At 36.3% G+C, this 15,487-nt stretch overlaps 2 protein-coding genes across 2 annotated transcripts in view; one reads left to right on the top strand and one right to left on the bottom strand.

The window, feature by feature from the left end:
• Positions 1-155: 155 nt before the first annotated feature.
• On the top strand, positions 156-4,788 carry LOC140160368 (G-protein coupled receptor GRL101-like). Its single transcript, XM_072183611.1, has 3 exons — positions 156-1,237; positions 2,250-2,491; positions 2,863-4,788. The coding sequence occupies exons 1-3, from the start codon at positions 241-243 to the stop codon at positions 3,079-3,081; spliced, it is 1,458 nt and encodes a 485-aa protein (XP_072039712.1). The 5' UTR covers positions 156-240; the 3' UTR covers positions 3,082-4,788.
• Positions 4,789-5,390: 602 nt separating this feature from the next.
• Positions 5,391-15,487, bottom strand: part of LOC140160171 (gamma-aminobutyric acid type B receptor subunit 2-like) — a 55,634-nt gene continuing 45,537 nt past the window's right edge. Inside the window, exons 13-17 of the mRNA XM_072183447.1 lie at positions 12,948-13,058; positions 10,644-10,763; positions 9,168-9,351; positions 8,632-8,780; positions 5,391-5,594 (exon numbers count right to left, since the gene is read on the bottom strand). Of these exons, the coding sequence (XP_072039548.1) occupies positions 5,511-5,594; positions 8,632-8,780; positions 9,168-9,351; positions 10,644-10,763; positions 12,948-13,058 (648 nt within the window). The 3' untranslated portion in view covers positions 5,391-5,510. The remainder of the gene's footprint in view (positions 5,595-8,631; positions 8,781-9,167; positions 9,352-10,643; positions 10,764-12,947; positions 13,059-15,487) is intronic.

Raw genomic sequence — 15,487 nt, forward strand, 5'->3', positions numbered from 1 at the left:
ACTATAGATAATGGAACTGTGTAATGTTTGATGACATATAGTAGTACAAAATTATTTTTTCGATTAACAAAATGCTTTAATAGAACAATATAAAAGAACCATTATCATATATCGTAATCTTCTTCTTTGATCTTTTTAAAATTCTACAGGTATACGGATAAATTCTTATTTTGTTGCCTAGTTGGAGAAATATCTCAATGTCTCCCGGAAGCAGATCAGTTCTCTTCTTGCAAAGACTTAATGAGGAATGGGACATTACGAGTGCTTATGTGGATATTAGGGTTAAGTGCACTTGTTGGTAACATCTTTGTAATTGTATGGAGGTTCAGAGCGCAGCATTCAACGCAAAAGAAGAAAAATAAGGTTGAATCAATCTTAGTGTCCAATCTTGCCATTGCAGATTGTTTGATGGGAATTTATATGTTAGTCATTGCCTCTGCAGATTTGTATTACAGAGATGTTTACATTTATTTTGCCGAGCAATGGCAAAATAGTTTTGGGTGTAAATTAGCCGGTTTAACGTCTGTTGTATCGAGCGAAGCATCATTGTTTTTTCTTACAGTTATAAGCATTGACCGATATCTGTGTATTGTTTATCCACTGAGTCAAGTTCGTCTTAGAAATAAGTCGGCAACAATAACCGTAATTGTTATCTGGTTACTTGCCTTCAGTTTAAGTATTGTCCCTGTATTAGGCGTAAATAAATTTGGCAATGCATTTTATGGACGGTCCAGTGTGTGTCTTGCACTGCCCCTTACAATCCAACGTCCCAAAGGATGGCAATATTCGGTCGCTTTGTTTCTTGGAGTAAATTTAGCCCTCTTTCTGGTAATGGCTTTTTGTTACATTTCAATCTATGTTAACGTTAGATCGTCAGCTAAAAGTCTCCATAGTAACAGCAAAAATAATGATCATATTAAACTGGCAACTCGTATGGTGTTTCTAGTTCTTACCGATTTGTTTTGCTGGATGCCGGTTATCATTATGGGATGTATGTCTCAAGTCGGTGTTTTTATTTCGGGTGACGTGTACGCATGGACGGCAGTATTAGTATTACCTTTGAACTCGTCGTTAAATCCTTACCTGTATACAATATTGACGAGTGAAACATCTAGGAAGAAGAGGCGCCGTGATAAAGACTCCGGTGCAACAAAACTGACGTCATTACAGTCACAGTCCAGTAGTCGTGAATGTTCCAAGATGACCATCAGTCAAAGTGTTCAAAATGAACTTGAAGGTAAGATACTAGGTAATTCCCCACTTGAGCTGTAGATCCAGTATCGGATTTACCATTGGGCCAGATGGGCCGCCAACATTTGGGGGGGGGCAAATTTCCCGAAAATACCATGTTTTGGCCATCATTTACATAGCGAAATTTCATCATTCATTTTGGCCTAAGATAGTCTGAAATTAGAATTTTTTTCGCGCTCTTCGCGAACAAACCCCCTCGTTAAATCTGAGCAAAATATGCTTATATCCTTCTAAATTGTAATGCTTCCGCCGCGACTATCGATTTCATAGTTGGCACATGTTTGTAAACTAAAATCAAAGCCACAGTTCAAATGCCTGCATCGCCGTGAGTTCAACGGGCCCTCCAAATTTTTGCCCTGGCTCAGGCCCTGTGTAGATCCAGAAAAATGCCATTACTTAAAATTTAAAATATCTCCCTTCCCGTTAGTAGTACCCGGAGCTAACCACTGACCTTTCATCCCAATACTCTCATAATCTATGACATTATCCTTATTAATATTATAAACATTCAGACGTATATATTATAATGGCTTAAAACGCGCACGCATAAACGTGTGAGTGGTTGACCCCAGTCAAAATTATATTATGCACATTTCGCTTTTTGTGCCAGAGTGAAATTGATATGATGGTATGGTCAACTGCGTTTTCAGTTCGCATCAAAATTATACAAAATTATAGCAAAATTGCACGTTTCAACATTTTGATAATAAAAGGGGCCCCTTATATACCTCGCTCGCATGATGGTAAATTTGTACGGTTTATGGATGCAAACATGGTGAAGAGCAGGACAAGTAGTATCAAATCGGGCATGTGGATTTCCATGAGAGTTTGTCTGGCGCCGTAAAATGTTCACTTGCCCGATGCGTCGGGATAGTGGACATTTTAAAATTCCACGAGGCCTGTTAATCCTTTAGCAAACACCAACAATGGACAAAAGAATAAGTAAGAGCTTAAAGTAAATGAATTTTAAGATGAAATGTAATAACTTGGCCACACAGGTGTGGGAACATTGATGAAGATGGCAGTTACTACTCAAAGAAGTTGCCGACTTCTGCCGTTTATGACACGCGCCAGGTGTCGAGCGTTTTTGTTGTCAACATACCAGTCACGTAATGATTTCGAGTTTACAATGAAAGACATTGAGGCTATAAGTGCAGATTTGGTAAAAGCTCTTCAATATCTCCACAACAGCAACATCGCACATGGACATATTAATGAAGATTGTGTTCTGATTGAAAAGGTAGGAAAAGAATGGTTTTAATAATCACCTTAGTTATAAGCATCATTGTTGATGCCCTTTGATGCGCTAGGTTTAGTATTAATTTGTTTAATTGTTTTAATTGTTAATTTTTAATATTCGTACCTGTCGAGAGAATAACGAGGGCAAGAGAATAACGGGCCGAATGTATTTCAACACTACGATTTCCTCTGTAGATTTTGTCTTTTGCGATTCTCAATTCAAAGCACCCAGCTCGATATGGCTTTAACTCATGTTCTTCATGGCTTCAACTCATGCTTTTCGTGGGATACCCAAAAAAGAATTCTTATTCAAAAATACAAGCTTCTATAATCTGTTTCTTTATTCTTTCTTTTTCTCCGTTTTGTCTTCAGATTCCAAATTCTGAATCAAGACGAGCTTTTATGATGATGTCAGGAAAGGAGCTACACTATCCATCAACAACGCATAAAAACTGCACAAACGAGACGTCTGACTTCGACGAAACAGAGATTCTAACCTCTACGGATTCGGCTTTTTGCGAAGACAAAGAACAACTACAATTGATTATCGCAAGATTAATCAAGGGAAAGCCAAACGAAAAACAACTGTAACCCTAGCAATAGTAAAATGATATTTAGAATAAAGAAGATAAAGAAAAGAATTTCAAAATTTAATATTGAGGGAAAATTAGAATGTGAAATGATTGCTATGCTAAACAATGACAATTAAAGCGTATGATTTAGTTTAATAGTGTTAGCACCATATCATTATGGATCTCGTATGAGACTCGATACTGCAGACATCGTAAATAGTAAGACCAGATGGAAATGTTTAATATTTACTTTATTTTATCAATATGCTTGGATGATTGAGATCATTCACAATATTATATAGCCTATATTTTGACTAATTTAATTTAGATAGATAGTTTAATTAATTTGTATTTAGCTGCACTTTTTATCTTGTAGAAATGAAATATGGGAAAACGACCTTGTATTTAGTATGCATGAGTGATCACAAAACATTTGAATTGAAAAAATTAAAACAACAACAAACAACAACAAACAGGTATTTAGGACGCTATTCACAAGGTACCATAGCGTTTACAACAAATAAATGAATTACAAACTAAGTTCTTAAAATAGAAAAGTCTTAAGATTTCCCTTGAAAATTTCTGTAGATCCAGCAGTCCGAAGTTGTCTCGGTAAAGAGTTCCAGGCATTTGCCGCGACCACTTTGAAACTTCGATCACCAACAGTGACAAATTCAGACATGGGTATCACAAGCCGGTTTGTGTCCATGGCTGATCGAAGGGGCCGGGATGGAACATAAACAGTGAAATGTTGAGCGATGTAATTAGGAGCTAAGTTGTCCACAAAAGGACTTTGAACAGAATTCTCTGCTCAACAGGCAGCCAGTGCAGTTTATGAAGAAGGGGTTTAGCTTCCCGAAGATAAGACAAGGCGGCTGACACTGGAAAATTTGCATGGCAAAATGACCTGTCTCCTCCGCAGCCAATTTGGTTCCGCTCCATCGAAATCAAGCTGGTCACGGAGGAGAATACCCTCCTTTGTGTTTGTTCATTTGTGTATGGAGAGCCATTCTTGGAGTCTATAATGACTTAGGCTACGCTGCATTGTACTAAAAATACCTTTTCTGTGAAATCGCTATAGAGCCAACCGGGAACACGTATTCATGTTAGCATTAATTTAGTACCACCCTTGTGGCCACGTGCAGTGGAAAACCTTAATTCTTTCATTAAAAAGAAACGAAAATAAAAAACACGGATCCCCCTGTGCACCTATAAAATGGGCACAGCAATTTGTCTCAAATGTGAATGAATTTTAAGAAACATACGGGATATGATGAACCATTGACCTCACGCCATGATCTATTAGTCGTTTTATATACAATGTATATACCGTATTGTCATAATACCAATATTAATTTGTCATAATATATAATGAGTAATATTTAGCATCGTAAATGTGCAGTCCATATGCACAAACGAATACTGATCTGTATGATATTCAGGTTTTTGAACATCTCATATAACATGTCACGTAGGAGGTCATACGTGTTGACCTTCATCTATTGTATTTGTTCATCTGTGTATGGAGAGAAGAAACGACATTAAACGCCATTAAAACTCCATCAGTATTATGGCGTAGTTCATTGAACTCACCGGATTGCTATTCCAAGTACTTTGATAATACAAAGTATATAGCTTTTACTGGCTTTACAGTGGCGTAACTAGGGTTGGTAGCGCCCGGGGCAAGAAACAAAATTGGCACCCCTACACACCCAGAATATCTTAGACGCGGGCAATTCTTGAAAACACGTTGCCCCCTCTGCCCCCCCCCCCGTAGTTACGCCACTGTATATTATCATCTTGATAGTCTATTATTATAATATGAGAACTTTTTAATATTGAAATTTAATTTAATGGGGGAAATTGGTCTAGATGTTGTGTGGAGGTAGTGGATTCTAAGAATACTTATTTTTATGGTTTTATGTGTAATATGCCCAACTGTTTCACCGTGGATTATGTACTATATCTGTGGATTTATATAACAAAGTAATTGCACGGGTTTTCTCTGTGCAAAGATACCTTCATGTTTATAGTCGGTTGCTGTATACTAAAGTTATGAACGTTGAAAATGGTATCGGGACGTCTGGGACACCCTGTATTACTGAAAAAGGAGACAAGTTATGTTTGGGGAAAATTGCCAATTTGCATAAAACGAGATTTGCCGCTTATGCATGGATAATGTCAACGTTTGTCAAATGTTTGGAAACCATACCAATATATTCCTCTAACTACAAGGTTTAAAAAATAAAGACCCGGGAAGGAAGATGCAAATTCAAAAGTTGCGGGTTGCTCCATTGGATGCCCTATTGATTAGTACACCAGTATGCTTCGACTACATTTATGACTACGTATTTATAAATACGCACGTGACCACCTCCGTGCTGCTTTCACAGCTTGGAAATAGTAAGTCTCGAAGTGACATACATGATTTGATTTAGAAGACATGTTTTATTTATTTTGAGTAACGTTCTCCGAATGCGTTGTTCCCGTTGCCATAGTACCGCCAGGATGTACCTCATTACGCATTTTGATCTGAAGATAACGAAACATAAACATTGCTGTTAATAAAGATTTTGTTTAACTAATTAAATTTGCAATTGAAGCATTTAAATTTATTTTAACTATGTACCATTTCGTTTTTACTGTTTGACCTATGTTTAGCTATACCTCATTAATTCGTCATTCTGGAGATATATGACCATTGATCCTTTACCCCTTTTGACCAAAGGAAGAACTTATGATATTTTATATCTTGATCAAGTCAATTAAAATCTTAATTAAACCTTTATTTTTGACGTTTGACCTTTATAACTCAATTCGCAATGCATTAGTTTGCAACTTTCTACTCAACCCAGAGATACGAATTCTGTAATATCCCAGCTGTAACTGAGCGCATAGCTCGTAATTCAATAGTTACTGTCTATCACAAAGATCTTGGAATAGTATCCCCTATCTAATTAATTATTAATGAACTTCGACGTACGTGGTGCGAAAATGTTTTTTTTTACCTTTGACCTTTATTTTTATAACTCAATTCGCAATACATTATTATTGAAGACCGAATTAAAAAGACTAGTTTGCGTCTGACGTCAGGGCAAAAGCGCGACGTGATTAGTTGCTGATCTGCGCAGTACATCATTTTTGGTATAGTTGACAGAAACGTCATACGCAAACTAGTCTTTTTAATTCGGTCTTCAATAATAGTTTGCAACTTTCTACTTAACCCAGAGATACGAATTCTGTAATATCGCAGCTGCAACTGAGCGCATAGCTCGTAATTCAATAGTTACTGTTATCGCAAAGATCTTGGAATAGTATCCCCTAGATTCGAAGTACTGTACATGTTCACGTAACCTCAACTCAATAACTTAATTTTGGATACCAGGATCGTATTCTGATTAGTTGAACTTCTAATTAGCATACTTTTGTATACCTCCATATTTGGGTTTATCTGATTAATTATTAGAGACATTGCGATTTCCAAACGTAGACATCGGACGTACGTTGATCTATTCAAAACCACTCTCCTGTATCGAAGCGAGGTCACGTATTTAGCTATTTTTGAAGATATTCCACGTGCGAAATCGACGTAGATACATCGTTGAAAATGCACAAAATTTGTCCATTTCACAATATGTTAAAGACAGTCAAAGATAATGAACATACGAAGGAAAGTCTAATTATTATTATGATCCTTTTTGTTTGTAACAAATCATTATAATAAAGTACAGCGATGTGTTAAAAATGGCCTAAATTTAAACGCATATTCATACGCAGAGATTGCCCATTGAAATGTGTGTGATACTTTGCGTACAAAAATGACATTGCGATTTTCCATTTTGGATTCCAACGTAAAATAAAACGCAGCTGGTGCTACGTTGAAATATGCTGATTTTACCTCATGTCTAAGTCCATGCAACGCGCCCAATTTTCAGGACGAAAAAGTCTCATTTTGAAAGTAAAGTCATGATGTTTGGATGTAGTGATCTTTAATCTACCAAAATATATGTTTTTGGGCAACTATTATATTTGTGGAGCACAAAAAAAAAAAAGTTTAATCAGCATGCTAAGTCAAAATTTTAGTCAAAATCAAAAGCGGCCTGTTTAAATTAGGCAGAGACTCAGCTTACTGTTAATTTTTCAATCACTGTGCCCTCTACCGACCTAGATTAGATTAGATCAAATATTATAGTCTTTATTTCAGCTGACTTGTTCTCCTTCGTGACGAATGACCACAATCCAGTTTGTAACCGAGACTAGCAATATTTAACACCATATTAACATACGTAAAATCGTACGTGAAAACATACGTTCCGCGTGCTGCGTTTGGAACATCGCAATCTCTCTATTAATGAACTTCGACGTACGTGGTGCGAAAAAAATTCTTGCCGTACCTCTTTTTATTAATTTACATGCATGCTTCAGCCGGGACGGTGAACGTTGTTCAGATCTAGGTTACACTAATTCCAATATCTTTTGTCTATCGCAAGACAATAATTTATCCCTTATATACTACTAATAGATTTAGGATTTTAGGTAACTAATTTAGCTCTTCTAAGTAATGATACCAATATTTCACAATTTTGTTCTGCAAACATTTTTCAAGACAATAGAGTTTCCGAATATGTAAACATTCTGTCCACCTACTATAAATAAACTTTAAATGAAATGGGTCAAATATTTTTATTGGGGCTACTACTGAATTTAAAAAAAAGATGTTAAAGAGACAGAATAATAAGAATCCAAGCTCTTTAGATAATGTAAACATATTTGCAATTCAAAAATAAACAGACCACAAAGAATTAAGGTATCAGTTATTCTCACCCCTGTATCGTATCCAAAACAAAGACATATATGTATCAACTGATCAATGCAACCAGAAACAGCAACCAATACCGTAGGTGTATATTTTAGCTCGGAATAAGCCTATTCCTATTGTGACATATCGGGGAAGTTGCTGTAAATATTATTAATATCATTTATTATTGTAATAAAGTTATCATTAGCAATAGTTTAATTAATTAATTTCTGAAATAATCATATTTTTAAAACAATTTTTATTCAAGTAAAACATTTTAAATAATATTCTGTTACGCACAAATAACAGAGGCCAAAGTGTCCCCAAACTGCAAACTCTGTCCTACTGCAAATTTCAATTTCGTTAAAATCGGTCAAGAAATAAGGACATGCCGAGAAAGATGCCAATTTAAAAGTTGCTGAATTCCCCATTGGATGTCCTATTGATTTTTACACAAACCGTTCTCAAGAGAACAAGCGCCATGTTTTCTATTGATTAGATTAGAATATTAAAGTACAACTTTTGATTTCTTTCCCTCCTTAGATTTTTGATCGCCATTTCTTTAGTGTATCAACCGATTTCAACCAATGAGGTCTTAAATCAGAGCTAAAGGGTAAAGGTAATGGCTGCTGAATTCTGACATATTTGCCTTTGTTTATGATATATATACTAGTACAGTGGTAAATATAACTGGTACCTTAATTCTTTTGCGGTCTGTACATGGAGTTATAAGAAGTTGTTGCGGTTTTCTAAGACACTGATGCCGCTTACCTTTGGTACAAACACGAGACATAATGTAACTGTAGTTGAAAAGAATATGAAGCAAGACAGAAGAGCGTAGTTTGAGTTTGGTTCTTCCACTACGAATGAAACAGGTACCCCTGTAAACGACATGACAACGACGGTGTAAACACTCATGCCTGAAACAAAAGAAATGATGCAAATGCATGGTTAAGTATGTTGCTCTAATTTTTGGATTATTTGGAAAGATATGTGCTTCTTTTCATTCAGATTTCTGTAATGAAACTGTCGGCGTATCCCGAAATAGGAATTAAGGGATCGGATAACAACGTTTGCACAGTATCTTTTGTGGGACATGAGAGCACATCAGACATATCGAATTGAATTCTGAAAACGTGGGATGCCCTTCTGGTATCAAATAATTTAGATTTTTCATATTTAACAGTCCTCGAAGTAAAATTTAAAAATTTACTGATATGTGCGTAAAATGTGTGTAGCTGGCCTTTCATATTGAAGATTCATATTTTTCCTCAAAATACCTATTTTTGTCCACGTTTATAACTAACCTATGTGTTTGGAGTCATTGAGGGCAGCCATAGTAATGTTTCGTGTTTCCCAAGCCAGAAATGCCCCAAATATGAGCAGTAAACCATTGATGATGAATAACGCGCCGATCCAATAGAGCTGATACCTTGACACGTTCTGAGTGTATATTTCGGTAATTATGTTATCATCGTCTTCCGGATCAGGCTGAAACCAAGGAGAATGTCAATTCAATAAAATTATCGAGAATTAATTATCATGATTTTATACGTTTCTCTAACATTATGAAGTCAGTCTATTGCCAATTGGTCTAATACCATAATTATGATAAAAATTATAGTTTGGCATTCATTTATTCGTTCGTTTATTTATTTATTTATTTATTTATTTATTTATTTATTTATTTACTTATTTATTTATTTATTTATTTATTTATTTATTTATTTATTTATTTATTTATTTATTTATTTATTTATTTATTTATTTATCGATCTATCTATTAATTAACTGCCTCTTAAGCTGCAATAAAAGAAACTGGTAAGGGGGCACCTGTAATGGACAATATACCAGCAGAACTATAGTGCAAGCATGGAGAGACTCCATCATTGATGTCCTTCCAACAATTAATTAATTAATTAATTTCATGGAAGACTTTGAAGAATAGGAGGATATTAGCCGCTTCACACAGGTCAGAAGTCTAAGGGATAACTGCAGGTGTGTTCAGTTCACTGTCCTCTGTGTTAATTGGTCAAACAGTTAACGCAATGCTGTCATCTCAAGATTAATATATATATACATAATTAAATTCAGGTAAGTTGAAACCATCCAAAAGAAAAGTGCTCAACCCGTTAGGGGAGCATAAACATAAAGAATTTGGATTTGGTTGACACTACATAGTTTTACAGAGCTGTTTCGTAAGGGCCAATAAGCCCTCACTCATCAGAAACTTAATGCAGAATGAGGCATAGATATATACATAGATACAGAGCGATTGCATAATTATTTTCAATATTAACAGAATTGCTTATTGTTTATAGGCTATGTCATGATTAATCGGAATGAATAGTATACAAATATTGACTGCTATGAGGGGCATGGTTAAAATTATAGGCCCGCGGTGATCTCAAAACCATGACTATGCCCCTCGGCGTATGCCCCGAATAAAAAGCAGTCAATATTTGTTTTATATACCAAATCTTAAGATTCTTGTCATCTGTTTGGTTAAAAGCATCGATTTTGGGAAGAGAAATTAATAGTTTCAATGCGAACGGCACACAGATTACAATCTGCGCTTTCTGCGTAATTATAGCGCGTGAAAACATTAACGCGTGCGTAATATCATTTACGCGCAGTTTGATCGTGACGCACGTGACCGGTCCATAGTTCATTTCCATGGATGTAGTTCATTTTGCGGGCATAGTTAATTCAATGACTGCACTTTCAACCAATCAGATGACAGGAATCTTTATATGAGGTATATAATTCAGTATATAGCCTACCTTAATAATGCCTTTGTAAGTACTAGCTCGACGAGGATCGCAGATCTCCCATAATACAAGGATAGCTAGATCCAGGCCGACAACGGCCGCCACCTGACCCACTAACTGACTGTCTCGTATCTAAAATAAATCGTATTATAACTTTACAGATGATGTATTCGAAGTAGGTAGTTAAAGCCATAATGTACGATCTTATAATATGAAATTGGTTAATTTTTTTAAACCCGATTTTTTTTTTGCATATTTGTAATGTTTACACATGTCCCAACTTGCATCTATATGGAATCGACCAAATTTGTTGTCTTTGGAGGTCAACAGAGCAAAGTTCGACATATTATCATAATTTAAAAATTATAATAATATGTCCCCCATTGAACTGCATGTTAAATGGCCAAAATAACCAGTGGGGTTTCTTTCACTTTACCTTGTTATATCAGCTTAAAATGGACAGTAACCCTTCGCGGCAGTTATTACTAATATTATTTCAACATTTTAAATAAAGAATAACATAATTAAAATTTAACGGAAATCGTACATTAAGGCTTTAAAGTAACTAAGTTTTTGACGGAAATTTAAATGACCTGTGTATTGATAATGGTCTTTAAATTTATTTTAGTATACTAAATAAATAGCCAGTATTTATTGGGGCGCGATCGGCGCATAAGCTTTTTGTGATTTAAGGGCTTATTTTCAACGTTTGTACTCAAAAAGTGGATTGGCATCACAGACGAGATACACACATAAATTATGTACACGTAATACATTGTGTGCCGTGCTGGGATGGATATTCTGTATTACAGCATACGTATGGTCACGGTGTATCCCGTGGTCAAAATACCACGTACTTTGGTACAGTAATAGCGCCCTCTGCAGGCCATAATTTACTTGAGTACGTATTTTCAACATAGTGAAGAAATATTTGAGGTAATATGCTACCCCATAGAAAATAAAAAGCAGAATATTGGTATGTTAAATATCAAAATGAGGTATGGGGTTGGCTGGGGGTGGCTACGGGCGTTATCTCAAAAGACAATATTGCTCAAAGACAATATTGTTCAAGGTTGCGCCGCAGGCTTATAAAGAAACAATGTTGCTCCAAAAACAATAGCAAACAAGCTTAAACTATAAATTAGCCCCCGATAGAGGGCAGGGCCTGAAGAATGAGGGAAATTATGGGGTAAAGAGTAAAAAAATGTAAAAGTAGGCCTATGAAATAAATGGGTGACGAGGTGTCCGTAAATATAACAGAATTTTCGTTATCAGCTCGTCATCCTTAAGGTTACTCTTGCTTTCTTGCCCTGCGGGGCCCTTATATTGGGGTCCCGCTTGGAGTGTTTAGTCGTCGTATGGGAGTCGCCGGCTTCGGGCCTGCTGGCCCTGCTGTCTTGATGTTTTTGGTTGATATTGTAAACTTAAAGGTGACGGGCTGTCTCTATTAAAAAACAAATTAACCTTAATGTTAAAATCTTGAGTAACCTTAATGTAACGACCTTGAAATGTAACTTCTAAAAATACTAGTTTTTATATTCTATAGTGTTATATTACCTCAAATATTTCTTCACTACGTTGAAAATACGTATTAAAGTGAATTATGACCAACAGAGGGCGCTAATACTGTACTAAGGTATGTGGTATTTTGACAACGGGATACACCGTGACCATACGTATGCTGTAATACAGATTATCCATCCCAGCACGGCATCTACCGTGCCAATACGGCCGTATTGTCACAATGTGTTACGTGTACAATACCGGTGTTCCATAATCTTGTATTATCCAGTATTTATTGACACATGCATCCACCTCTATTGAAATAAGCTGATTGGTACTTCAAACTTAGGGAGTGTTCATAAATACTTTGGTGGGGGGGGGGTTGGAAAAGTTGGAACCTCGGACTTTTTTTGATCCCCCTAAAAAGGGTGGCTTTATCCCCCCCTTCATGTCCTAAAAAAGAAACCAAAAATATACATCATTAACAGTGGCATAGATTTCTTTTTGACATTGGGGTTGGAGAAAATTTCTTAAAGTCCAGTGAATCCAGCACTTTTTGCCAACAAAATTTTTTGATCCCCCTATTAAGGACTGAATTTTTTTTTTGATCCCCCAATATTTTCCAACCCCCCACCAAAGTATTTATGATCACTCCCTTAACAATGAATTCAAGTTACAGATCACTTAATTCTTTGCGTTTTTATGTCTGAACAATAGACTAACGAAAACTGAAAGGATAATAAGACCCACAGGCTGCACTCTTTCTTCGTTATTCTTTATTTATAGATATGATAAGAACCCTTTTTAACTCACCCTCAATGGTGTTGGCTTCTTCTGTGCAAAGATGCGATGTACCCGCCATGTCTTACTGAACATAGCACCAAACCCCAAAGAAAATCCTATCACAAAGCACCAGGTAAAACACTACAGAAAGAGAAGGTTAAATTAATAAATTTCTAAAATTGATTCCTTTAAACTTTCTAAGTAGTTTTCATCCTACAGACCGCAAACGAATTAAGATTCTAGTTACTTTCACCCTTGTATAAAGTACCGTAGCCAGGATTTTAGTGGGAGGAGCAAAGCCAAATTTGGTCAAATTGTCCCATTTTGAGACATTTTAAAGACACTTTACTGTTTACCGTCCCCATTTTATGTCATAATTAAAACAAGCACATTCCAGCTCATATTTAAGATCTTATTTGGTGAATTCGGCCAAGAAATCAAGACACGGTGATCCAATATTACAAAAAAGATGCAAATTCAAATGTTGCAGATTGCAACAGACGCTGCAAAATCATCCCAAAAAGCGAGCCCTTTATATTGTAGTGAAGGTACGTGTTTAAGCGATCGGATAGCAACGTTTACGCAATATTGTGAGACGTGAGAGCATATCAGGCACATCACATTACATTCTGAATACGAGGAATGCCCATCTGATATCAAATAATTTGTGAAATTCGCGACATTCAATTCAATTTCAAAACTCGAACTGTGCTTCACTAAATTAAGACGCAATCACTGTAAAACTGTTTTTTTTATTGATGGGACCACCCAAGGACTGAACAAACTTTCTCCTGTTGAACTGAAAGTTGATAGTGAAAGGATTGAACCCAGTACTTCCGTAGATAATTTTCGACGATCATGTGTCCATGACTATCAACTTTCACTTAAACAGGAAGACCCGCTTGGCTAGTTCCCACAGAAGAACTGACTTACACCTGTTGCTTTGATGACAGACAGAATAGAATTAACATGGATACATTGTGACCTTGACTAATTCCCTAAGGAACTTAAACCAAAAGTGTGCCTTCATCCGGCATTGCACTCCAGTTTGGAGTCAAAACAAAGTACCTGGACCGGATCTCTCCTAAACAATGCCGCTAAACATATTTTCTGTGTTGACAGACGTAAAAGCCCATCGCCTCTATTCGCGTCTGTTAGAAGACAATAGAGGGATTGCGATGTTCCATACGCAGCACGTGGACCGTACGTTTTAACGTGCGTTTTTTACGTACATTATTACGGTGTTAAATATTGCTAGTCTCGGTTCCAAACTGGATTGTGCTCATTCGTCACGAAGGAGAACAAGGCAGCTGGAATAAATACTCTAATATCTGATCTAGGCGGATCTAGGTCGATAGAGGGAAAAACAAATAATAGTATCCGCTGGTTACCGAGTCTCCGCCTGATTCAAACAGCACGCTTTTGATTTAGACTAAAATTTTGACTTAACTGTATTTTTGTGCTCCCCAAATATTATAGTTGCCCATATTTTGGTAGATTAAGGATCACTACATCCATATCATTACTTTACATTCAAAATGATACTTTTTCATCCTGAAAATTAAGTGCGTTGCATGAACTTCGACATGTCGTAAAATCAGCATATTTCAACGTGGAACGAACGTTGTAATGCTACGTTGAGTCCAAAATGTGAATTTATACGCAAAGTATCACACACATTTCAATGGGCAATATCTGCGTATGGACATCGCGTATACATTTAGTCAACTTTTAACTCATCGCTGTACCGTTATTATAATGATTTGTTGCAAACAAAAAGGATCATAATAATAATTAGACTTTTCTTCGTATGTTAATTATCTTTGAATGTCTTTAACATATCGTGAAATGGACAAATTTTGTGCATTTTCAACGTTGTATCTACGTTCATTTCGCACGTGGAAAATCTTCAAAACTGGCTAAATACGTGACCTCGCTTCGATACAGGAGAGTGGTTTTAAATAGATCGACGTACGTCCGATAACTTATTAGTATTATTGGGTATTATTGCATGAGTTAAAGATATGGCTGATAAAGGAGCCCCGCACTGCTCCTTGTCCATGGGCCCCGATGCTCTTGTTTGTTTCTTTGTTTTTTATTTGGCAAGATCATTGGAATACAAAAACAAATTATAGAGACAGAAAAATCATTACAAAAGCAAAGCAATGTGACAAATTAATTAAAGCTTAATTAAATCAGCCACAGCCACAAAGCCATTTAAGATCAGGACACACATACAAAAAATGACAAGCCGGAATAACACATTAAGCACGCAGAAAAGGCAAGCTTATTTCCGATGGGGTCCCAAGAAAAGATGAGAGAACAAAAGGGGAAAAAAGCCTACACAGTGAAATCAGACATCTCTTGACTGAGAGAGTTGCTGGCCAGATGTTGTTCGACACTTTGTTTAAAAGCAGACTTGGTAGGCAATCCCTTGATGTTTGATGGGAGATCATTCCCGTCTTGCTACGCCTGTCTGTTTCAATCCATCCTATTGACTCTATGTTTGCTTTTGTACTCTGTTTTGCTTTTGATTTGTTTTCATGACGCTTTGATCAAGTTGGAGGCGC

The sequence above is a fragment of the Amphiura filiformis genome, chromosome 9 (assembly GCF_039555335.1).
Source record: "Amphiura filiformis chromosome 9, Afil_fr2py, whole genome shotgun sequence".
Lineage (NCBI taxonomy): Eukaryota > Metazoa > Echinodermata > Ophiuroidea > Amphilepidida > Amphiuridae > Amphiura > Amphiura filiformis.